Genomic DNA, 26,886 nt, shown 5'->3' on the forward strand with positions numbered 1-26,886 from the left:
GAGTACGTCAGCAGGAGCCGCCGCCTGAGATCCATGTGCCACAATCTGCAGCATGGCTGAGCAGGACACCCCAGCCGAACCCGCTGCCACAGAGGCCGCAGAGACGCCCGGGGCTCTGTCCTGCTTGGAGCGGCCGTCCTTCCAGGATGCCTGTGTCCTGGTCGGCAGCCGCTATTCCTGCCTGAAGGTCCGGACACATAGCCGGCACCTGGCGCTGTCTCCCCGGTTCCTGCAGAGGAAGCGGAGCGGCATCAAGGAGCAACTGGATGCCGATCTGCTGCGGTACAGCCAGGGGTAAGTGGCAGCACGGGGAGGGGGTATGTAATGCTGCTGCAGGAGGCTGTCACTACTTAACTTGGCGCAGGGAATGCTGGGACTTGTAGTGTGAATTACACAGTGGTGGCACATTGCTCATATTCCATGTAAAGGTCTATAACATTAACCTGGGGGAGCCGTGTCATAATGTGATGTTTCTCATATGGATAGAGAACCACATATGAGACTGTGACATAGGTCATCACATCTGTGCCCATCTGCAGTGTTCTATCCTAGACCGGTGGGTCCCAAACTCTGTCCTCATGATTGATGGTATATCATCGGGTATGGAATAACTTACCGACAGTCGGGATTCCGATGGTCGTTTCTCCAACGTCGGAAGCCCAACTGTCAGGAGTCCGACAGGGGGGGGGCGGGCAAGCACATTCAAGCCCCTTGCGGGCTCTGTGGCGAGATTCTATTCTGCCTATATGAGGGTTGTGGACCCCCATGAGGGAAAATAGCCTGCGCAATTTGGGATTCCGACTGTTGGGCTCTTGAGAGTCGGGATTCCGATGTTGGAGAAACCACTGTTGGAATCCCGACTGTCAAGGAGTCATCCGGCACCCATATGATAAGGTCAACAATGACAGTCAACATACACAAAAGGTCGACATAAGGTTTTTTCCCCTTTTGCTATTTTTAAACTTTTTAATACAGTACTTTACCATCTATGTGAACTCTGGTAATGTAAATTTCCTTGCGCAGCAGGGCACCCTGCCCGAAACACTGAACGAAGAGAGATGGTGTGTATACATGCATCGATTTTACTTTCGATTTCCCCCTATTTCACCCCTTACAATTTGGCCTTGGCTTTACATTCGATTTCACATTCGATCTACACTTTTGCATTCAATATCAATTTCGATTTGCAATCAATGCAGTGTACACATTCTATTTACTGGATTAAATTTGATATTTCCTTGCCTGCACAGTCTATTTTTCTTTTCTATATAGAGAAAATGGGAGAGCACATCGTATCGAATGCAGATCAAAAGTTTAAAAACTTCGATTTCAATGCGATTTTGCTTCTATAAGCAAAGCGTGTCTATAAGCGTGTGTACACCCTTAGACACTGACACTTGCAGTCCATATGCCGAAATCTACAAATTGATAACCTGACAAAAAAGAAAGCAAAACACATGTTGACTTATTGAAGACCCTTTTATACCATAACCCCTCAAGACATCTTGGTGTTCCGGGAGCTGGCAGGGGGAGATGAAGAGTGGCAGGCGGGCTACTCACAGAAGCAGTGAGCGGGAGGGTGAGGGTGCCGAAAGCCAGGCAGGGGAGTTGGGAGATGAGCTGCAGAAAAAAAACACCTATACAAATGAATGGGAGGCCACTGATTGGCTAACATTCTTTGTATGTTTTTTTTTAAATTTTTTTTTCCTGCAGCTCATCTCCCAGCTCCGCTGTCTGGCTTTTTGAGAACACCACCGCCCAGCTCGCCTGCGTCCGTTCACCGCTTCTGTGAGTCCACCGCTTGCCACTCTTCATCCCCCCTGCTGGCTACCGCCACTGCGTTATAAATAGGCTTGTCATAATATGCCTTTAATCTGGGATCTCTATAATTTACACAGGTTCTGTGGCTGATTTAAACCATGTAAAATGCAGGCTTGAATCGAGCCAGCCACAGAGCCTGTGGAGATTTAGGCTTCTAACAGTAGCTCTGCAAATCGTTGTGGATTTGTACAAAGATGTGGCATCTTTGCAGATTAGACAATTAGTAGCCCTATTGCTGGTAGTAAGATTCCGGAGACCATGCAGATGTTTATTTCGTTGTAACCATGACTACCCGCAACTTGCCTACTTATTTGCTTCAACTCTCCCCGTTCCCTCCACCAACTCCCTGCCTATGACTGAATTACTTTTTGAATAAGTCCTATCTGAATCCACAGTAGACAGAATGATGTGATGTAGTCTGACTTAAGGTGCCCATAGACGTATCGATCCCGGCGTGCGTTCTGTGCTTAACTAGCACACATAGCATTGCATTGTATGCCTTGTGCATGCGATGCGATGCTATAAAAAGCTAGTACAGAAAGTATGTGCAGCACATACTTTTTGTACTGTGCGATGAGGTGCCGCGGGAGCGCGCACCCCATCGCATAGCATCGCACCGCCGGGATCGGTGCGTGTGTGGGCACCATTAGAAGCATGTGTAGATCTGCGACAATTGCTCGACTGGGGGTAATAAAATCAATCCCGTTGTCTTGCAAATAGATAGGTACACATCCTTTTGGATCTCACCGGTTCTATTCAGTTACCTGACTTTCGTTATCCAGGCTATGGTATGGAATGTGAATTGTATAAAAACAGAAATACAGGCTCTTTGGGGCAATTGATTGGCTTGCGCGCTGGCAGTCAGAAGATGGCGCCCACCCGAACTATTTAACCAAAATTTCTGCTCACACCCATGGTGTTGGCAAGCTAAGTGGTCAGTTTGAGCACCCAAAAGCATTTCTTAATATTGGGAACTTTCTTTTGGGAGCTGTGGTATTATCAGTCGTGGGACAATATTTTTATTTAATTGGAATAAATATATTCATTACATTTTACCTTTTAATGTTTGTTCTCAAAATTATGTTTTTTCTTTTCTTTTGAAAGGTTGGAAGGCGTTCCAGTTGCTTATGATAACCTAAAACTGATTGGTGAATTGGGTGATATATATGATGATCTTGGATACATACATATAAATATTCAAGCAGACTTTGTTGTATTTCAGCCGAGGTCTGGACAAAAACTTGTGGTAAGCAATAATGTATATGTAGCGGCTAAACCCAACCAAACTAATAGGTGCCACTTGAAATTTCCTTTTTGCACACTCAAACGGTTATCTTTTTGCGCATTTCAGCTTGCCACCCCCAGGGGACGCGAGCTGAAATGACTGCGCCGGCAGCTATGCGCACCCGAGCTGAGCTACAGATGGAGCTAGTCCCATCCTGGGACGAGAGGCGCGCGCGTCCCCTTCCGACGGCGCTTCCATCCGCTCCGCCGGGTCCTTGTCGGCGGTAACCCGGGGTCCCCGCCGCCTGCCCGTACCCCCCCCCTAACCCTGTCCGTCTCCCTGAGACGGACCGGGTTTCCGTCGCCCCGCCGACTGAGACGCGCGTGCGTCTCAGTCTGATGGATGGCGAGGCTGCTGGCGGATCGCCAGCGGGGACGTTCTGGCGATCCGCCAGCCAGGATGTAGCCTGCCCCATCTGTACATTTGAATTGTTCTGTTGGCTGCCTGCGCAATAACATTTCAATCTGGCACCTACAGTAGGAGGTAATTGCAGTTCTCTAATGTAACGTCCATCGTGATTATTACAGTAGTATTGTCTGTTTATATGATTACTGCACTTGGACTACAGAAAATATTGCTTTTTCTATGGGGGTTTGAGGGGGGTTTGACAAGAAGTGTATGGCGGTATGGGACCTTTACACTTCACGGCAATCACCCTTTATATCTGGGACATCCTCTTTCTTAAACTATACAATACAGGTTGAGTATCCCGTATCCGAGTATCCGTTATCCGAATTATTCCGAAAACCATACATTCCAGAAAGTGAAAAAAAAATATTTTTATTGCTAAAAACTCACTGGGGACATTTGTAACAGCACTACTGGTGACATGATATGTAACTGGCACTATATGGGGTGTATTCACTGTTGGTCGTTAGGTCCATTCTGTCTAAAACAGCATATTTTACGCCTGGAAAAAAAGTCTAGATGAATTGTAGTATTCACTATCATTTTTTCTAGACAGTCTAAAGCATTTCACCTGTCAACTCTTTTCGTTTGCCTCGCCTGTCTAAATGAGTCATTTAGACTTTTTTTTTCACTTTGTCTAAACTCTGTCATGTTAATCTGATTTAGCCTATTCAGTGTGTGATTGTCTAAATGGATTCTACAGTTTTCAGGCAGGCTTTAGACAAAGTGAACTAGACAATTTCTTCTGTCGGGACTGCTGTGCAAAACCTTAAATATTATTTTATTTATGTAGTTTTTGACATGAATCGATGTAATTTATTTTCATTTGGTTTTTAAATATATTTTGTATGTTTATTATTGCCCATATGAATATATTTTGATTTTTATCATTATTATTTTTTACTCTACCCATGTTGCATTGTCTTTCCCAGCATGCAGTCTTTCCCAGCATGCAGTGTTGTACCCATATGATACAGTTTTTACCCATGGTTCTGTTATCCCTAACTTCCATTTTGAGACTGTCGATCTTCCCCTTGTCGACCTAATAACCCTGTGGACCTTCAGTCATGTCGACCTTCCCCATGTCGTCCTAATGACCACGTTGACCATCCCCATGTCGACCTAATAACCCTGTCGACCTTCAGTCATGTCGGCGATCCCCTTGTCGTCCTAATTACCCTGTCGACCTTCCCCGATGTCAACCTTCCCCGATGTCGACCTTCCCCGATGTCGACCTTCCCCGATGTCGACCTTCCCCCAGGTCGACCTTCCCCAATGTCGACCAAATGTGGGTGCAGGTGGCCAGCAGGGGTGAGTGCAGGTGGACAGCAGGGGGGTGCAGCAAGGCAGCATGGGGATTGAAGGAGGGTGCAGGAGGGCAGAAGGTGGGCATCAGGGGGTCCAGGTAAGCACAGGAGGTGTAGGTGGGTAGCAGTGGGTGCAGGTGGGCACAGGTGGCAGCAGAGGGTGCAGGTGGGCAGCAGGGGGGGTTGCAGGGGGGTGCAGCAAGACAGCAGGTGGGGGTGAAGGAGGGGGCAGGAGTGCAGAAGGTGGTCAGCAGGGGGTGCAGGTGGGCACAGGTGGCAGCAGGGGGTGTAGGTGGCTAGCAGGGGGTGCAGGTGCGAACAGGTAGCAGCAGGGGGTGTAGGTGGGCAGCGGGGGGGGGGGTTACAGGTGGGCAGCAGTGGGGGGGATGATGCAGGGGGGGCAGCAGTGGGATGCAGGTGGGCATCAGGTGGGGCAGCTTAAAGTCAACCCAGTCAAACCCCCCCCCCCCCTGCATACCAGCGTGTGCTTGCCGGTCCCCGCTCCAGAGCTGCCGGGATAGCGGCACTGACAGCTGTATAAGTAATGAGCGCTCATTGTGCGCACACTGACAGCCCGCTGCCCGGCCGCCGGAGGATTGTCACAGCCAGCTTTGAAGGAGTCCACTGGTAGCCGTCCCCCTGCGTACTGCCCTGGAATGTCACAGCGCTGTCCTGCCAGCCGCCAGCCCCCCGCCCTGCATACCTGCGTCGTGTGCTTGCCGGTCCCCGCTCCAGAGCTGCCAGGATAGCGGCACTGACAGCTGCATAAGTAATGAGCGCTGATTGTGCGCACACTGACAGCCCCGGTGGACTCCTTCAAAGCTGGCTGTAACAATCCTCTGGCGGCCGGGCAGCGGGCTGTCAGTGTGCGCACAATGAGCGCTCATTACTTATGCAGCTGTCAGTGCCGCTATCCTGGCAGCTCTGAAACGGGGACCGGCGAGCACACGCAGGTATGCAGGGCGTGGGGGGGCTGGCGGAGAGCGGGCGGCTGGCAGGACAGCTATCCCGGCAGCTCTGGAGCGGGGACCGGCAGTACGCGCAGGTATGCAGGGCGGGGGGGGGGGCTGGCAGAGAGCGGGCGGCTGGCAGGCATGGGGACAGCGCAGTGACATTCCAGGGCAGCACGGCTCCCAGGAGACTCCTTCAAGGCTGGCTGTAACAATCCCCCGACGGCCGGGCAGCGGGCGGATGGTGCAGGAGGCGGAGTGGGAGCTAGAGGCACACAGGGGACAGCCTTGCTAGGAGAGAGGGAAGGACGGGGGACACAGGCGCCGGGCTGGCCAGCCTTTATGAAGTGAGTGCGGGGGTGTCCAGCTAACTCCCCTGCAGTGGATAGAAGCAGGGGAGTTACTGGACTACAGGCGAATTGGACATGCCCCCTTTCGCCTCCTAGGTATTTTAACGCCAGGAGGCGTTCCGCCCTGTATTCACACTGAATACAGTAATTGGTGAAAAGGGGAAATCCAATCCGCCTGTCTAGCTGATGTAAAAGCTAGAACAGGCAGAACTGGACGTCCTAACGACGGACCCTGAATACAGCCCTATATGTGCAAGAAAATGATTGCTTGGCATTCAAATTCAATATCTGAGATAGTACACACATTTTGTTTCATGTTTTGAAACCTAGTTTTTTGAACAAATAAAATATATTTGTGTGTATTTTATGTGGTAATAAAATATATTTGTGTGTATTTAATGTGTTTATACAGCATACATGCAAGATACTTCAAAATACATCATTGAAATATTAAAATATTCCGAAATACGGAATAATCCGTTATCCAAAATTCGCCTGGTCCCGAGCATTTTGGATACGGGATACTCAACCTGTACTGTAATTGTCTAATCAACAGACCGGCACACTCTTTACTAAACCAAACATTACATTTCAGGATAGGATGGTATCTAATGCCAGACCTATCCAGTGATGACCAAAAACCAAATCATTTGATTTTTTTTTTTTTTTTTTATGTGGTAGTAAGGTGCCCATACACAGTACAATCATTATATGCAATTTGGACTACATTGCATCGAATTGCGTTGCATTGCAAAACAAATGCAATGCTATCTAGTCCAAATTGCAAATGACAATAATTTTACAGTTTATTTACATCTTTTTGGGTGACCATTTTATTTAAACAAATCCTCTGATGCCTATTTAATAAGGAGTGAAGCTTGAATACATTTATTGAATGTGAGATTATGACTTTCCAGTGAGCTGTATCTATGAAATATAGTTTAGCTATTGAGTTTGTGTTGGTGTCGCCCTAGCCCCTAACACATGCACATGTATGGTGTGGGGGGTCCTTCTCTGCCATTGCAGCAGAGTCCTGATACTTGTTGTGACTGTAGAAAGGAAAGGGGATTGGAACACTGGAGCACCGGTGATAAATCTCACAAATGCATAACCGGGTAGGTAAATCAACTATTAATAGGCAATATATCTTACTCAAGGATCAGGTCTATACAGTATGCAGTGTGGAGGTGCACCCTTAAGAGTATTTGAAGTATTTTAGTTTGAACATTTCTGTCTCTTATTGGGCCTTATTTTGGTTCATTCTTTCTGACAAAATCCTTCTTAGATGGACAAAACCATGTGTACTGCAGGTGGGGCAGATGTAACATGTGCAGAGAGAATTAGATTTGGGTGAGTAATTTTGTTTCTGTGCAGGGAAAATACTGGCTGCTTTATTTTTACACTATTTTTACAATATAGATCTCACTTTGAAGTAAAACCCCACCCAAATCTAATTCTCTCTGCACAAGTAACACCTGCCCCCCCTGCAGTGCACATGGTTTTGCCCATCTAAGAATGATTTTGTCAGAAAGAATGAACCAAAATAAGGCCCAATGTGACTGGTTATCTCTGTTGGACAATGTCAGTCAACCTTCAGGAGAGAAAAACTGTCAAAGTCACATGGATCCTGACTAAATGGCATTTACCTAAAGGGTTTTCTGTTGGATTCTGTCCTCCAGCAGCCTTCTCACATGGCTACTGCAGCTGTCCAGCAAATGCCCCCAGTCATAGCTGTGGTAAATCAGCAAGTGGTGGTTGTTGGGCTTACAGATGATATTCTAGGTGGGAAATTTTCCTTGTTAGGTCACCTTTTACTTTGTATGTACTGAATTACCTGAATGACACCTGAAATCTAGATATGTTCTTTTCTTTCTAGGGAGTTGTCAACAAAGTGGCCCCCAGCCATATTGGATGTTTGGTTCATGGGTGCTTCAATGCTTCCATACCGAAACCCATGAGGATGGACGCTGAGGCGTGGCAGCATATAGGGGTGAAGATTGGTGATCAAATAGAATTTGAAGTCTTCCGATTAGATACGGATGCTGTGGGTGTGTTTTGCATCCGGGGCAGATTAGATAAGAAGTAAGTATTTAACGCAACATAAATACAATTGAATCCACGTAAAATCGTTCTCTGTATAAATGTATATCCCAGTGGTTCACCAACATTTTTGACTCAAAGCACCCCTGAGTATTAGATTTTTTTTTTCAAGGCACCCCTAGGGTAAAAGTAATCATTGCTAAAATCAGAAAAAAAATATTAAGTAAATTGTGTTTATCTCATTCTTAGGGGGTATTCAATTCCGGGTCATGACTGTCGGTTCGTCCTGACAGCCGCGACACTGGCCCGTTTTAATTTTGCTCGACCACAAATCGACAGGCGGGGTTTAATGTCCCACCTGCCGATCGGCAAAAAGGGGTCTTGTCCACGTAAACGGCCGTGGATGGTCGAGTTCGAGCCTGCCGTGATCACAACAATTCACGGCCGTTCTCAGCAAAACGGGCCCGACAGCTTTTATGAAGTTGGGTCTGTTCTGCCGATCTGCCTCTTCAATGCTGTCAGGCAAGATCTTCCCATGTGTAGGCCCCTTAAGCTTTTAAAGGATTTGTATAATTGGTGAAGTAAACAAAATGTTTTAAATAAGCAACCACCTATGTTTATAGAATGATTAACCTACACCATGAATTCTTCTGTTGTAAGACCTATGATGATGGTCATAATATAGTCTATTAAATCTCCTCACAGTTGGTTGGTTATGGATTGGGTTTTGGTTCCAGGTATCCCATAATAGCGCATTGTTTCTAGAAATTTGTTTACCACCGATCCCGGGATTGGCCACCCTACTTCCAATAGCCCACAGATGTCATTGTTGATATTGAAATGTAAAAATCCCTAACAATACATCCTGATAAACCCCAATATATAGTGGCAAGTTTATGGATATTATTTATTTTTTAAAGAAAAGGTTCATTTAATGACTTTTATACTGCAATAAAAATAGTCCCTAGTTCTGTAGTAATTCCTCTAATGTCTGGATTTTGTCTGTCCCATGTTCATTCTCAAAAAGGAGGCCTCAGACACTTTCTCAATAACCTCTTTGTTTCACAAAGCAGTGTGCTTCTGTTAGGACTTCAAAGTGCCATGAATAGGAAAGAAAAACAGACTGTATTTCAATGGTGACTGAGTCCCATGCAGAGCAGCCTTACAGTGCTCACCTTATTATAATTATTATAATTTTATTTATAAGGCGCCACAAGTGTTTCGCAGCGCCGTACAAAGGAACAATACAGGGAGACAAAACTTGGCATAACATTGAATAAATAACAAAAATACAGTACAAATAAAAGAGCACCACAGTTCAATACACATTACAGCTTAAATGTAAGTAGTGAGGACCCAATCAACATACAACTAGAGGCTTGAGGCCAATGATGGAGATGAGTATGAAGATGGTCACTGGGTGTTGGAGTAAAGGAGAGCAGTGAGTGAAATGTGAAGAGAAGTGGGCTTTGACAACAGGAGGGAAGAGGGCCCTACTCGGAGGAGCTTACAATCTAGTAGGAAGGGGAGACAGACAGATTACAAGAGGTGCAAGCGAGGGGGTGGTGGTTATATAGCAGGATGTAAACAGGCAAGGGGTCGGAGAACCAGCTGGTTTATGCAGTGGAAGGGTACGCTTTGATGAAAAGGTGAGTTTTCAGTGCCCGTTTGAAGCTTTGCAAGGTCGGGGAGAGTCTAATGGAGCGAGGGAGTGCGTTCCACTGAAGGGGTGCAGCACGGGCAAAGTCCTGTACTCTAGCATGGGAAGCAGTGATCAGGGTGGAGGAGAGACGACAGTCGTCAGCTGACCGTAGAGGGCGGGAGGGTGTATGAATGGAGATGAGGTTAGAGATATATGGAGCAATGGAATTAGAGATGGCCCTGTATGTGAGTGTGAGGTGTTTGAAGAGGATTCTGTAGGGGAATGGAAGCCAGTGCAGATTTTGTTGAAGGGGAGTAGCAGAATTAGAGCGGCGGGAGAGGAAGATAAGCCTGGCTGCACCTTGCTCCGCTGCTGAGCGTTTATCCTGTTCCGTGGCGTGTTCATAAAATCCTCACTTGTGTTGTTTATGCTCGGCGTTCCATTCATTTCCTACATTGTTCCTGTGCTTTAAATTCTGTAAGGCTGCTGACACATTCATTTTTTTCCTTTATAAGTTTATTTTTAGAATTGCTATCATTTAATCATGATTTTTATTGCTCTTTCCGCTGATTACCAATTTTTTGTGTTCTACCTTATTTTTCTCTTTCATGCCACTTTCAGATCGCAAGTGCCCGTTAATTAGGTGCGATGTGAAAGGGGTATCTGTTAATAGAAATAGCGTCTCTGGCATTTTTAGCAGATATTTTGCACATCTCACAGATGTTGCCACTCAAGGGGTTAATAGGAGTTTATATAATAGGATGTATGATTATCAATATGTGAAATGTCATTGTGATATGTATTATCTATATGTATATGAAGCAGTGCTTTACAATCAATCCCTCTGTTTTTTTCCCTAGTGAAGCTTACATAGTGCTTTGCATTGTAATCTTGCCTTTCTATTTTGGTGCAGATTTGAGTTATGCACATTATGGGGGATATTCAATCCTTTGAACAGGCATCTCGGCGGAACGGACCTGACTTTAAACGCAGTCGGGCCCGTTCTACCGAGGACGGCCTTGAATTGTTAAACTCCCTTCCATATATCGACGATCCACAGCAGTGTCTCGTGGCCACGCCCCCTTTTCGGCACTCGGCGGGACACTGTATCCCGCCTGCTGAATCTTATTCGAGTGGGCTCAGAACACGACAGGATCACAACTGTCGGGACCCGGTATTGAATACCCCCCTAAACCTCTAGAATTTTGCAACTTATAATTGTCTTTCCTGTGCGGTGGTTGCAGTGACCAGTGATGAGATGTGGTTTCCCTCTGTAAAATGATTTACTTTAAGTATACAAGTGATTTTTAATTTTTTTTTTCCTAGCTTTTTTTCTTTTCGTTTCTTCTGTGCTCTTCTTATGATTTCGATTACGGGTACTTGTGTATTATCACGGCGCCCATCGCATCGCAGACCATAAGGCATGCGATGCGACGAGATTTCCCCCGATGTCATACAATGTTAAAATTGTATAGCATTGTAAATGGCATACAATGCAATACAATGCGATGTGATTTTAAATTGTATAAGCACCCTAATGGGGGCTTACAATGTTAAATGCACCCCCACGCCACCCCCACTATGAACGTGAACGTGTCCTCCGACCTTTTCATACCCCCACTATCCACGTCGGCATGGAGTTGATTTTATATAGTGTGGCGAGCGCATTGAGCCACCGAGCCCGAAGCGTGGCAAGCGCACGCGGAATACATGTAAAGTAATACGCGTCCCCTCGCGGGGCTCGCTGCGCTTGCCACGCTTCGGGCTCGGTGGCTCGCTGCGCTCGCCACACTATATAAAATCAACTCCACACCGATGTGGATAGTGGGGGTATGAAAAGGTCGGAGGACGCGTACCGCTGCCCCTCACGGGCTCGCTGCGCTCGCAATGCTTCGGGTTGGCGTTCCTACTGGGGGTGGCGTGGGGGTGCATTTAACATTGCAAGCACCCATTAGGGTGCTTATACAATTTAAAATCGTATAGGGGCCTTATACAATTTTAAATCGCATCGGGTGTATGGCATGCGATGCGATTAAAAGTCGTGCGACTTAATATCGGTGGCGCCGTGATAATACACAAGTACCCAATTACGTTTTTCAGCGTCCAAATTGTCTCTTTTCTGTTAATAGATAATACTCTAATATATGGAGTTTTGTTTAGGTTGCTGACTGCAATGGGAAATGCATCACACACACACACAGTGTTTACTCTAGGATTTTTTTAGGGCACGGTGCTGACCACCAGACAGGGCACTTTTTTAGAAGGAAAAAAAAAACATATAGAAAAGATTGCACACTGCACTAGGCTTACGCCCATTAAACATCGTCATACTCTGCTATGCCCATTACATATTCTGTCATAATGACAATTACCCATTATGGCACACACTTTAATGCCTCTTATACATTATACCACACACCATAATGCACATTACACATGATGAAACACACCGAAAGTTCACAGCGGAATGTCAGTTCGGTGGGGGGCAGCGTAAGGGCACACTGTGCCACACACAAAAAGGGCAGGATGCATTTGCAGGTTTTGAACCCGGGCAGGGTGCAGCACCCTGAAGAAAAGAAACTTAGAGAGAACACTATCTATTATATCCTATTAATTTCAATGATTTTCTAAAACACAACTGCTAAGCTAAACTAATATAACATGTGATCTAAATACAGCAGCATGTACTGTAGCAGCTCTAGTGACAATTACACCCTGGGAATATCCAAGTAGTTTCATAAAACTAAATGAAGACAGGAGGCGGCACTCCAAGATAGGTGAAAAAACTGTATTTCAAATCCTCAAAGTGAAAAACATGTCAGCAAAAAGAGATGTCGACTAGTTTCGGAGCATAAAGCCCCTTCATCAGGACAACTGACGTGATGGCAATCCAAACAATGTGCAGAGTTATGAGCTTTATGCTCTGAAACTAGTAAACATCTCTTTTTGCTGACAAGTTTTTCACTTTGATGATTTGAAATACAGTTTTTTCACCTATCTTGGAGAGTGCCGCCTCCTGCCTTCATTTAGTTTTATGAAACTACTTGGATATTCGTTTATATATCAACATTGTGGAAGGCACCTCTGCTGCTGCATCCCCATTAACAAATACAAATGACATCATGCGGGTTCCATCAACGTTTCAAGGCTAGGTAGCCTTTTCATCAGGATGTGCCCAATGTGTGCAAAGTGCCTGTGCAGAAATAGAAGAACCTGAGCATACAGCTCTCTTGCCTTTAAGTAGCGTGTCAGTGTAGGGCTGCCGCGCTCCCCCGGTGTCTGCGTCTCCTGCTTCCGGGTGCCTGGGTTCTGCCCACTGTGACGTGCGGCTGTTGTCCTAGCAACCCTGGACGCTGTCTCTCCGTGTTGGCCGGGGGGCGCGTCGTAACAGTGCTGTGTAAGAAGTCCAACATACGCAAATTAGTTGGAGTTATTTGTGCCATCACACGTTGTGAAAACAATATATGTAAAGAATGTGCTACTTCTCTATGTATCCCCTATTACAGATGTAGAGAGGTTTTTAGAGAAAGTAAGGGAAGGAAAATGTGTGGAGAAAAAAGAGAAAGATATACAAAAAACACAGAGATATATTTAAATAGCTATACATGTTAACCACGTTCATTTATATATTAGAACAGTTCAATCAATGGACGTCGCACTCAGGTGCTTCTCTGGAGTGGTGTATTTTTCTAGTGCATCTTTTTATATACACACTCTATCGTGGATGTTATATCAATCTCTACACTATTGTCTCTGTTCAGATAGATTGTATTTTTTTGGCTATGGGACGCCTCAATTCCAATCTATCCTTACTGCTTTAAATAAACGAGTTCCAGGCGATCATCTCGTTCAATCCATTCGGAGCCAGGGTGTTGAGCCTAAAGATCCACTGGGATTCACGTTGAGTCAATAATTTCTGCCTGTCCCCACCTCTGTTAGGGACTGGAATGTGATCAATTATTTAACATTTCAAATCTGACAGTTTGTGTCCACTGTTCTTGAAGTGACGGGCGACGGGTTGGTTGATACTTTTCCCCTGTAAGCTTGCTACTATGGCCGATCGATGGAGCGCCATTCGGATTCTTAAGTTGACTATAGTTTGCCCCACATAACATTATTCACATGGGCATTTTATTATATAAATAAGAAAAGGGGTTTTGCAGGTTACCACGTGTCTGATTTGGTATCTTCGTCCCGTCTGCAGATGCTCAAACGTTGTACCTGCTTCCACATATTCACATGTGGTGCAGGAACGGACATTTGTATGTATGTCTGTAAAAACGTGCTGTATTTAACCCCTTCCCGACATTTGACGTACATTTACGTCATGGTCAGGATGTACTTCCCGACACATGGCATAAATGTACGTCATGAGTTCAAACTGTCACCGCGTCTATAGACGCGGTGACAGAGGGACGATGTCTGCTGTCCCTGACAGCAGACATCTTCCCTCATTGCCCAGGGGGGGCAGCGATGCCCCCCGCCATCGGCGATCGCTGTGATTGGCTGTTCACATTGGCTGTTCAATGTGAACAGCCAATTACAGCGTTTTCTGTGTACCGGCGAATAACGTTCGCCGGTGACACAGGGATCGGTGGTGATTGGTCCTGTTAAGTACAGCACCAATCACCACCGGGTGTAAGGGTGACGCTGGTGGTCACCCCACCTGCCCCCAAAGGCTGTGATTGGTCCGTCGGACCGACGGACCAATCGCAGCCATTACACCTCAAATGAGGTAATGGAGACAGCCCTGCAGCCGCCATTCCGGTCAGGAACAGCGTGCAGAGCGGTCTCCGTGCCCATCTGTGCCTATACTGACCTGATCAGCGTTGGTGGCATCCGTGCTGCCAGCTCCTGTGACTTCCTGGTGCTTGTGTTGCTGCTGCTGCAGCAGCGTCATTGTGTCAGAAATTGTGTGATATAATTTTGTATCTGCTGCCCCCTGCTGCCCCCCTTTTGTGCTGATCAGTATAAACTAACTGATCAGCACCTTTTTTGGGGTGCAGGGTTTTTTTTTTTTTTTTTTTTTTTTTTATATATATACCCTGTCAGGTTGCACCCACAGTTGTGTGCCTGCTGCCCCTCACTGCTAATCAGTTGCATCACTGATCAGCAGGTTTTTTTTTTTTGGGGGGTGTTGTGGGTTTTTTTTTTTTAATTTTTTTACACCCACTGTGATTTTGTGGGTGTCCTGTGGCCGCAGAGCGCTGATCAGTGACGTACATCACTGATCAGCATTTTTGGCACAGGGTTGATCTATTTTTTTTTTTTTGGATCAAATTACTGTTGCCTTTGACTCATCAGCGTTTTTTTATTATTTATTTTTTTTGGACGGTGCTGTGGAGTCCTTTTTTTAAAAAATTTTTTACACCCACGGTGCTTTTGTGGTTGTCCTGTGCGCGCTGATCAGTGACGGACGTTACTGACCAACATCTGTGCTCAATTTTTGGCGCAGGAGTTTTTTTTTTCTTTTAACTTACACGTGTTAAAGCACTACATACACACTACATACCCCCCGTGTTGAAATAAAGTTTGTACCCCCCCCTACACTATACACGTGTTAAAACACTACACTTAAAAATAATAAAAATGTCCCAATCATCACAAAGACTGTTTTCAGCGGAGGAGGCATATGCCCTTCTTGCCTCTGACACTGACACAGCCAGTGAAGTAAGCGATGAATTGGCATTTGTCTTAAGCTCCTCTTCCTCCTCTAGTGATGAGGGACCCCCTCAAAGACGCCCCCGTAGAGCAGCTGAGACCCCCCCCCAATGATTGATCTCGTATGGACCCCACCACCAGACAATTTTGAGCCCCAGGTTCCTGAGTTTTTGGCCAACCCAGGAATCCAATTTGATAGTACAGGCCTCAAAGAGATTGACTTTTTCAAAGTCTTTTTCTCTGATGATTTTATAAATTTAATGGTGGACCAAAGTAATTTATATGCCCAGCAGTTTATTGCCCAAAACCCCACGTCATCATTTGCTAGGTGGACCCCTGTAGATGCAGTAGAGATGATGACGTTTTGGGGTCTGGTGTTACATATGGGCATAGTTAAAAAGCCAGAAATTAGGCAATATTGGAGTACAGATGTTCTGTACAGCACCCCACTTCATCGTATGGCCATGACCCGGACTCGTTTTGAGACGATCCTTAAATTTTTGCATTACAACGATAATGCACAGTGCCCACCCAGAGATGATCCCACCTTTGACCGGCTATTCAAAGTCAGGCCGGTCATTGATCATTTCAGCGCCAAATTTGCTGAGATGTACATCCCCCAAAAATTAATTTGTGTAGACGAGTCACTTATACATTTTAAAGGAAGGGTTAAATTCCGCCAGTACCTTCCCAATAAGAGGGCAAGGTATGGCATAAAAATGTATAAGCTGTGCGAAAGTACCTCAGGGTACACCCACAGGTTTAGGGTATATGAAGGGAAGGACACAAGAATTGAACCGCCAGAATGCCCCCCCTCCCTCGTAGGTGTTAGTGGAAAGATTGTCTGGGATTTAGTGCACCCCTTCCTGGATAAGGGTTATCACTTCTATGTGGATAACTTTTACACCAGCATCCCCCTGTTTAAGGCCCTTGGTTCAAGAGGTACAGCAGCTTGCGGTACTGTGCGCAAAAACCAAAGAGGCCTCCAAAAACGCACGTTGCCCAATTACTGAGAAAGGGTGAAAGCAGGGGAATATGCACCGAAAATATGTTGTTGGTCAAATATAAAGACAAGAGGGATGTCCTTATACTGACAACAATTCACGGAGACAGTACCACCTCCGTCCCTGTACGAGGTACCAGTACCCAAACCTCAAAACCTATTTGTATCCTAGATTACAATAAGTACATGGGCGGAGTGGATCTTTCAGATCAGGTACTGAAGCCGTACAGTGCCCTGCGGAAAACAAAAATATGGTATAAGAAGCTGGCCGTGTATATCATCCAGATGGCACTGTATAACGCTTACGTACTATTCCGTTCTACCAGCCAGACGGGGACATTTATGCACTTTCAAGAGGAAGTCATAAAGGGCCTAATATTTGGGAACCAGCAGGCAGAGGGCCCCAGTACTTCTAGTACTGGCCCCAGTACTTCTAGTACTGGCCCCCGTATTGTATCAGGGCAGCATTTTCCTAACGAAATCCCCTCCACTGGAAAAAAGGGCAGGACACAAAAAAGGTGCAAAGTTTGCTATAAAAAGGGAATACGAAAGCAAACTATTTTCCACTGTGAAACTTGCCCCGACAAACCCGGCCTATGTATGAAGGAGTGCTTTAAAATATACCACACATCTATGGATTATTAGGTTCATCATTTCACCGTGCTTCTGGGGTCTTGCTAATGCGACATAGCACCCACCATTCATTCCACCAGAATCTGTGCGGCAAAATCCAAATATCACTCCTTCCCTTCTGAGTCCTGCCATGCACCCAAATGGTATTTTTTGGTCACATATGAGGCATTGTCGTACTCTGGAGAAATTGGGGCACAGATTTTGGGGTGCTTTGTCTCCTTCATTCCTTGTGAAAATGAAAATTTTTGAGCCAGAACTGCATTTTTGTGTAAAAAAATGTAATTTTTCATTTTCACAGCCCAGTTGTACCACAATTGGTGAAACCCCTGGGGGTTTGAAATGTACACTATACCCCTAGATGAATTCCCTGAGGGGTGTAGTTTGCAAAATGGGGTCACTTGTGGGGTGGTTCCACTGTATTGGTGCTTCGGGGGTCTTGCTAATGCGACATAGCACCCACCATTCATTCCACCAGAATGTGTGCTGCAAAATCCAAATATCACTCCTTCCCTTCTGAGTCCTGCCATGCACCCAAATGGTATTTTTTGGTCACATGAGGCATTGCCATACTCGGGAGAAATTGGGGCACAGATTTTGGGGTGCTTTGTCTCCTTCATTCCTTGTGAAAATGAAAAATTTTGAGCCAGAACTGCATTTTTGTGTAAAAAATGTAATTTTTCATTTTCACAGCCCAGTTGTACCAAAATTGCTGAAACCCCTGGGGGTTTGAAATGTACACTATACCCCTAGATGAATTCCCTGAGGGGTGTAGTTTGCAAAATGGGGTCACTTGTGGGGGGGTTCCTAACTTTTAGCATCTTATGGTGCCTAGAAACCTACATGGTGCCTAAAAAATTATCTCATAAAAAGGAGGCTCCAAAATCAAGTAGGTGCTCCTTCTATTATGAAGCCTGTGGTTTGGTCAACGTGCACACTAGGGCCACATATAGGATATTTATGAAAACAAAAGAATTGGTGGAATAAATTTTTAGTCACATTTCTCTAGTAAAGTCGACTGTGTTCCTTAGAAAAATGTATTAAAATTGAAAATCTGCAAAAAAAATGAAATTTTGAAATTTCACCTACACTTTGTTTTAATTCCTGTGAAACACCTAAAGGGTTAACAAACTTCCAAAATGCTGTTTTAAATACTGTGAGGGGTGCAGTTTTTGAAATGGCATCATTTATGGGGGTGTCTCACATACAAGTCCCTCAAAGTCACATCAGAACTGAACTGGTCCCTAAAAAAATCAGTGTTTGAAATTTTCTTGAAAATTTGAGAATTTGCTATTCCTATTTTAAGCCTCCTAGTGTCCAAAAAAATTAAAAGGAGGTTGAAATAATGATGGAAACATAAAGTATACATATGGTCTATGTTAGTTATTAACTATTTTGAGTGGTATGATTATTTGTCTCACAAGCAGAAAATTTAACATTTAGCAAATTGCAAAATTTTCAATTTTTTTACGATATTTTGGTATTTTTCACAAAAAAACACAGACTGTATCGACCAAAATTTACCACTAACTTGAAGTACAATGTGTCACGAGAAAACAATCTCAAAATCACTGGGATAAGTAAAAGCAAAAAAAAGTTATCCCCACTTAAGTGATACATGTCAGATTTGAAAAAAAGGGCTCTGTCAGGAAGGCAAAAACAGGCTGCGGCGGTAAGGGGTTAAAGTGCAAAAAGGACCAAGGTGTGAACCCCTTTGTCAAGGTGCTAGTGACCCCGAAACGTTGGTCCTTTTTGCACTTTAAATACAGCACGTTGTTACAGACTTCTAGAAATTTTTTAGGGCAGGGTGCTGACCACGGGAAGGGCACATTTTTCAATTTATCTTGTGACACCTGAGCGTCACACCATCGGCACATTTATGCTATATAATCTATCTTGTGACACCTGAGCGTCACACCATCGGCACATTTATGCTATAAAATCCATCTTGTGACGCCTGAGCGTCACACCATCGGCACATTTATGCTATAAAATCCATCTTGTGATGCCTGAGCGTCACGCCATCGGCACATTTATGCTATAAAATCCATCTTGTGACGCCTGAGCGTCACACCATCGGCACATTTATGCTATAAAATCCATCTTGTGACGCCTGAGCGTCACACCATCGGCACATTTATGCTATAAAATCCATCTTGTGACGCCTGAGCGTCACACCATCGGCACATTTATGCTATAAAATCCATCTTGTGACGCCTGAGCGTCACACCATCGGCACATTTATGCTATAAAATCCATCTTGTGACGCCTGAGCGTCACACCATCGGCACATTTATGCTATAAAATCCATCTTGTGACGCCTGAGCGTCACACCATCGGCACATTTATGCTATATAAACCACCCTGTGACACCGGAGCGTCACACCATCGGCACATGTATGCTATATAATCCATCCTGTGACACCTGAGCGTCACACCATCGGCACATTTATGCTATATAACCCATCTTGTGACACCTGAGCGTCACACTATCGGCACATTTATGCTATAAAATCCATCTTGTGACGCCTGAGCGTCACACCATCGGCAAGATAGATTATATAGCATAAATGTGCTGATGGTGTCACCATTTTGACCTTTTAAATTAAAATGTGCCCTCGCAATTGAAAAATGTGCCCTTCCCGTGGTCAGCACCCTGCCCTAAAAAATTTCTAGAAGTCTGTAACAACGTGCTGTATTTAAAGTGCAAAAAGGACCAACGTTTCGGGGTCACTAGCACCTTGACAAAGGGGTTCACACCTTGGTCCTTTTTGCACTTTAACCCCTTACCGCCGCAGCCTGTTTTTGCCTTCCTGACAGAGCCCTTTTTTTCAAATCTGACATGTATCACTTAAGTGGGGATAACTTTTTTTTGCTTTTACTTATCCCAGTGATTTTGAGATTGTTTTCTCGTGACACATTGTACTTCAAGTTAGTGGTAAATTTTGGTCGATACAGTCTGTGTTTTTTTGTGAAAAATACCAAAATATCGTAAAAAAATTGAAAATTTTGCAATTTGCTAAATGTTAAATTTTCTGCTTGTGAGACAAATAATCATACCACTCAAAATAGTTAATAACTAACATAGACCATATGTATACTTTATGTTTCCATCATTATTTCAACCTCCTTTTAATTTTTTTGGACACTAGGAGGCTTAAAATAGGAATAGCAAATTCTCAAATTTTCAAGAAAATTTCAAACACTGATTTTTTTAGGGACCAGTTCAGTTCTGATGTGACTTTGAGGGACTTGTATGTGAGACACCCCCATAAATGATGCCACTGTAGCAAGGCAAGCTGGGATGTGTAGTTCAACAACAGCTGGAGGGCCAACGGTTCCCCATCCCACTTTTAAACCATCTTTTCACACCTGAGCTTCAAACCATCAGCACATTTAGACCATAAATGGTTATATAGCATAAATGTGCCGATGGCGTGACGCTCAGGTGTCACAAGATGGTTATATAGCATAAATGAGCCGATGGTGTGACACTCAGGTGTCACAAGATGGATTTTATAGCATAAATGTGCTGAAGGCGTGACGCTCAGGTGTCACAAGATGGTTATATAGCATAAATGTGCTGATGGCGTGACGCTCAGGTGTCACAAGATGGTTATATAGCATAAATGTGCCGATGGTGTGACGCTCAGGTGTCACAAGATGGGTTATATAGCATAAATGTGCCGATGGTGTGACGCTCAGGTGTCACAAGATGGGTTATATAGCATAAATGTGCCGATGGTGTGACACTCCGGTGTCACAGGGTGGTTTATATAGCATAAATGTAATTTAAATATAAAGAGCTCCTCTTGGATGAAATGTAAAGCGCCTCTTTTTTTACCTAATGACAGGTTTTTTTACCTAATGACAGGGATGGGTCTACAATATACGCTCACATCCATCTCTTCATTGCACCTGTACTGTACTTACAGGTTGCGCTGATGTGCTGTGCCCGAGCGCGGCTATCCTCCTGCTGTCTCTTCTTCTTCTGACAGGCAGTCAGGCACAGTAGGGAGGTCCGACCCTGCTGGGCTGGCTAGCTCTGGCTCCTCTCTCCCATCTTGTTGTGGATGGCCACTGGCAGCATGGAAGCACTGCTAGTGGCTGGTCCATGCGGAGCTCACAGCTCTGCAGGTCAAAGTAAAGGAGAGGGGCACCATGTGATCACGTGACTGCGGCTGCCATGGTTCCTGCAGTCAGAGGAGTTGGCCCTGGATATTCAGCAACAGTGTGGCCCAGGAAGCACCTGGCATCCTGCCTCCCTGGCCTAGTCCGCCAGTGCGCTCAGTAGTGGTGTGAGCAGTGTGGCAGGGGGAGGAGAGATGCTTCCTGAAAGAGCTGACAGCCACTCACATAAGAGGAGGTGAGCTGCATGTCAGCGTGGCAGGGGGAGGAGGGATGCTTGGTGGAATAGCTGACAGCCTCTCACCATAGGAGGTGAGCGGCATGTCAGACTGCAGGGCTGAGGGGGGAGTGTCCACTCCACACGCTGCTGTGCTAGAAGCTTACACTGTCAGCAGGAGGAGACTTCTAGCGCGGCAGCAGCTATTAACTTGTGCAGGGCGGGCAATAACGGGCAGGGCGGAAATCGGCGGCTTTGAAAGGGGCAGGGCACAGCGCCCTGTGAAATAAGCCTAGTGGGAACACTACACACAAACTCACTACAGTTTTTATCTGTGAGATTTTTTTGGCTACTGAAGTGTTGTACAGGTTGTGGATTATTCTACTCTTAATATACTTTAGATTGCATTATACAGTATTTATTTGGCTCCTGATCTATTCCTATATGGATTTAAATGTTTGCATTGATCTGTGCGGCTGTCTACGTGTAATCTTATTGGACTCCCTTTTACCCACATACATTACATCTTTCAAATAAAACATGGAATATTATTGGAGTTATTTCAGTGATCTGTGTAGTGTGGTCATTTAAATCCACACTGCCTCATATAAACAAGCCACAAATGTTGAATCTGGCATTGCAGGAATCAATAAACCAAAGCAATCACACACTGCAATTTGCTGATTCAATTAGGGGCGGAGCTAGCGATGCTCTATTTTAATGCAATTCTAAGATGGCAACGTAAACCTTCATCCCTAGATCGCTATTGTCATGCATGCTACTTTGCAACTCCATACAGTTGTGTATTAAAATGCACAATTTAGGGTCTTCCCCCATGTACCGCATGGATGCGCACTGCTTTTGCTAGCATTACATATAATTGAGTAGACTTTAAGGGGGGTATTCAGTGTGGTTCCGAAAGTCATATCAACAAACTCCAAGTCAATTTTGACTGTCGGAATTGAAAAGGCCGTGGATCGGCGAAAACGGACGCAGATTTGACAATCCAGCGGTCGAGATTCGACTTTTTAAAAAGTTGAGTCTGAATGGGCTTCAATGCGGTCCAAAGCGGCCACATTGAATAGATGTTTGATGATCTTTCCGACTGTTGGATATATCAGCACACATTGAATACCCACCAAAAAGAAAGCTATGAGCTCAGGGATCTCACCCGCCTCACACCTCTCCAATCCATTCTTAACGCTGCTGCTAGGCTCATCTTCCTCTCCCGCCGCTCTACCTCCACCTCCCCCCTCTGTGTATCTCTTCACTGGCTTCCCATTCCTTTCCGAGTTCTCTTCAAACTCCTCACCACCACCTACAAGGCTCTCTCCTCCTCCAACGCTCCTTACCTCTCTTCACTGATCTCTATTCACACTTCTCCCCGTCCTCTTCGCTCCGCCGCTGACCGCCGAGTGACCTCTCACCTAATCACCTCCTCCCACTTCCGCATCCAAGACTTCACTCGTGCTGCCCCCCCCCGCACTGGAAAAACCTCCCGCCACCCACCAGGCTTTCTGATTCCCTTACCTCCTTCAAGTGCTCCCTCAAAACCCACTTTTTTCGACTAGCCTATCCCTCCTCCTAACCTCTTTTGATCCTCCTATCCTGCCACCGTCCCATCCCTTCCTACTTATCCTATTGTTTTTCGTTTGTCCACCCACCTCCTTTTAGTATGTTAACTCTTATGAGTAGGGCCCTCCTTCCTCACGTACTCACCCTACCTCTTTACCTCACCTGTGCTCCTGTCCCGTTCTTCCCTTCCTCTACTTCATCTTCAGTCTCCTCGACAATTTCGACACCTACTTCAGAACTGATACTGATTTTAGTTCTACCAGCTATACCCCTATTTATGCTGTATTTGATCAAACACACCCTGTACGTTACCTTGTAATTTTGTTTTGTTTGCTTCGTACGGCGCTGCGGACACTTTGTGGCGCCTTATAAATTAAGTACTACTACTTGTAAATATTAGCAAGTCCTTTTTGATGCGGACACTAACTTTTTTTTTTTCTCTCTTGTGAATGCAGAATGGAAGCTGAAGCCCTTGAAAGACTGAATGAAAATACTGAGGATCAAAATGCTAATGAATCAGAGACTATCCAAGAAAAGACTGAGGAAGAAGTGGCTTTGGAGGCAGCAGTGAGTTCTAAGGATGACCAAAGAAAAAGAAAAAAACGTAAATATCAGGAAGAACCTGTAACCGGAGCAGAGAGCCAAGGAGAGGCTTCAGTAAGTTTAGAGGAAATCCCCAAGAAGCGAAAGAAACGCAGACACCAGGAAATGGCTGCTGAGAATAAATATGCTGAGGTCGATGGAGATCAATCTACCATGGAGGAAACTACGCTGGAGAGCTCATCCCAGTCAGTGGATGAATCTTTTAAAAAGGAACGGAAAAAGAAGAAATCCAAGGATCCATTGCAAAATAGTGAGCGTTCTAATGAAATATCAGACAGTAGCATACTTGGACTCGACGGGGAACCATTGGTCCCTTTAAATGAACATAAAAAAATGAAAAAATCCAAGAAAAAGCATAGACACCTTTCTGACCCAGACATTAGCTTTCAGAACGGAACGGCTGATTCCGATGTTGCTGGAAATAGTACACTAGAGGAATTGGGCACAGAGACTGGAACGGTTCTTGAAACCAATCCGAAGAAACACAAGAAAAAACACAGGCACTCGTCTCCAGTTCCAGATCCTGATCTAGAACCTGCTAATAATGATGCCGTGTATGAACAGCCTCTCGCTGAAGGCTTTGTAATACATCAAGAGACGCCAAAGTCAAAGAAGCACAAAAAGAAGCGAATTGATAATACATTACTGGAATGTGACCAGGCTGAAAACCGAAGTGAGGACAATGTGTTGGTTGGAGACAGCCAAGAGTTTTCAGAGCCAAAAGTCAAAAAGAAACGAAAACACTGAACGTCCAAATCTTTATTCAGAGTTTTTGAAAATTTCTTATTTTCCTATAGCAAATTTTTTTTTTTTTTTTTTTTAGATTTTATTTTTCATACTTATACTTTCTGTCAGAAAGTTTTAAAAGTAATCTATTTTGATGGCCTTGTTCCAAATCTTATGCATTATGTACATGTTGAACATCAAACAAAAATAAGGATGGTTTTCTTTTTATAAAAGAAAAAAATGCCTTGTTTGCACTGCATTTGATAATCCTGTGGGCTGTGGTGTTCAGTTATACAGTGGGCAGGGGACTGGTAGTGCTGGAACCTTTGTTTATTTATACTTGTATTGGGTAGAAGATAATGGCATACAGGCATTTGAGAGGAGGACAAATGATGGAACAAATATGAATTAGATGTGATGTCATGCTCAACTACGTGTTTTCTTGGTGTCTGTGGTATGTACACTATCGGTTCTGTTTAGGGATACTTAAATAATGCATTCAGTTCATACATTTCTAAAGTCTAACTAATTCTTGCAAATTCCCCTCATAATGGCTGCAAATATTACTTCAGCTATCCAGTCTAAAGCTAGCTAGACACTGGGCCAGGCCTAGTCATCCTTTGGCTCCAGCTGTTGTAAAACTACACATCCCAGCATGCATTGCCACAGTTTTAGCATTTTCTAATAGCAAAACTGTGGCAAAGCATGCTGGGACTTGTAGTTTCACAACAGCTGGAGAGCCATAGGTTGCTTGGGCCTGCACTAGCCAAAATGGTGCCCACAAGTTTACAATTCCAACACATCAGAGTGACACATCGTGTGCATCTTCTAGTGTGTACCTATGACATGCCTGCTCGTCACTAGCAACATCTCCCGTCTGCTCTGCAGCAGGTCCGATAGGGATTGTTGCTAACGATTACATGCTGCAGAATTCATTATGTCACATGGTTGCCTTGCATCAGACCTGGTTTTGGCAAGTGTATAGGCATTTGCTACATGCAGTTCCTATTGGTAACGATGTTGGGCTGTATACACATCGCTAACAGCAGCTTAACAGTTTAAAAATTGTTTTAGAGCCTTTTGATTGACTCCTTAATTTACCCTTAAGTATTAATATTCTTTTATTAGTTCTCTATGAAATAAGTAGACTTAATGGCAAGGGATTATAACACCGCTTCCACACAGTGGTGGCCGAATAACCCGGCTTTTTAAGCACCGGGTCATTCGGTTGCCACTGTCAGGCCCCCTTCACCCAGGAGAGGAAATCCCCGGGTCTAAAATTTAGACCCGGAGATTTCCTCTATTACACTGGGTTTTTCGCCTGTGTGACAGGGTCAATCCGGATCTTAAACTCTGGTCATTTGCAGGGTCAGAGACCCGAAGTTTAAGATCCGGATCGACCCTTTCACACAGAAAAAAGTATTTAATGAAATTCCCAGGTGGAACTGCTTCTCCCGGGAATTGCATTTTCTGTGTAAAAAGGGGTGTTAGAGAAGCATTTGAGTAATCAAGCCAAATAAAAAAAAAAAAAAATTCCTAAGGATTAAATAAATCTTATTTTAAATGGGTGATTTAGGTCCTGAAATTATTTTATGCATAATTGTGTGCAATCATGTCCAGTCCTTACAGCGCATGTTGTAAGGACATCCAATTGCCTCGAGTACAAATTAAATAACTAGCGGCTCTGTCACAGCCATCTCCGTTCCAGTGGGATTATAATAAAACTTGGCTTGTTAGGGTTCCGAAGGAGTTAGTCGTTAGGTCGACATACATTGCGTCGACATACATTGGGTCGACAAATGAAAAGGTTGACCGGGTCAAAAGGTTGACACAAGCATTAGGTCGACATTGGGAAGGTTGACATGGTGTTTGTTTTCGAGGCGACAGGCGGTATCTCATGCCCTCATTACCATCCACTAGGGTGTGGAGGGAGAATATAATAGTGGGCCGAGGGGACGCGGCACACTTTTTTGGTGCCCCTGTCCATTGTGTCAACATTCAGGACAAAAAATTTGAAAAACACATGTCGACCTTCCCAATGTCAACCTAGTGCTTGTGTACAACTTTTGATCCTGTCTACCTAAAGCTTGTCGACTCTATGTATGTCGATCTTAATTTGGATGACCCATACCCCTGGAGGACAGAAGCTGGAAACCACTGGTGTTGGTGACCATTTCTACCCCCCCCCCCCCCCCTCTATTTAGTTGTGCTGTGACTTAAAAAAATATATTTTAATATATGGAGGAGCCACACGTGTGTAATGGAGTGTATGTATTGCTCTTTGTGTGCAAGTATGCTTGTCTGACTCCTGTGCTGCATTCTAGATTAAAGATCATCCTAATTGTACAACGCACGGAGTTGAAGTATGGGTGAGATGGAGCCTACTAATAAATTTGCTATTACAATAAAGGCTCTTGGTAGTAACAACATTCGTTTTCTGTTTTTTGGTTCCTGAAGTCATGTGACTGTATATTAAAGTGGTTCCATACATCTAGCCCAGGGGTAGCCAACTCCAGTCCTCGAGAGCTGCCAACAGTTTA

The 26,886-nt window shown here is 44.7% G+C and overlaps 1 protein-coding gene across 1 annotated transcript; it reads left to right on the plus strand.

The window, feature by feature from the left end:
- On the plus strand, positions 1 to 26,886 carry POLR1F (RNA polymerase I subunit F). Its single transcript, XM_083189140.1, has 4 exons — positions 1 to 294; positions 2,926 to 3,067; positions 7,998 to 8,203; positions 23,473 to 26,886. Exons 1-4 carry the CDS (start codon positions 53 to 55, stop codon positions 24,365 to 24,367), a joined length of 1,485 nt encoding a protein of 494 aa, XP_083045266.1. The 5' UTR covers positions 1 to 52; the 3' UTR covers positions 24,368 to 26,886.

Source organism: Crinia signifera, chromosome 5 (genome assembly GCF_055691185.1).
Source record: "Crinia signifera chromosome 5, ASM5569118v1, whole genome shotgun sequence".
Lineage (NCBI taxonomy): Eukaryota > Metazoa > Chordata > Amphibia > Anura > Myobatrachidae > Crinia > Crinia signifera.

What these genes read in the sequence shown, in the direction of transcription:
- POLR1F (XM_083189140.1), top strand. Translation starts at nt 53, where the DNA reads ATGGCTGAGCAGGACACCCCAGCCGAACCCGCTGCCACAGAGGCCGCA. An exon ending in GGTCTGGACAAAAACTTGTG is followed by an intron (nt 3,068 to 7,997) that starts GTAAGCAATAAT and finishes TTTTCTTTCTAG; the next exon opens with GGAGTTGTCAACAAAGTGGC. An exon ending in CGGGGCAGATTAGATAAGAA is followed by an intron (nt 8,204 to 23,472) that starts GTAAGTATTTAA and finishes TTGTGAATGCAG; the next exon opens with AATGGAAGCTGAAGCCCTTG.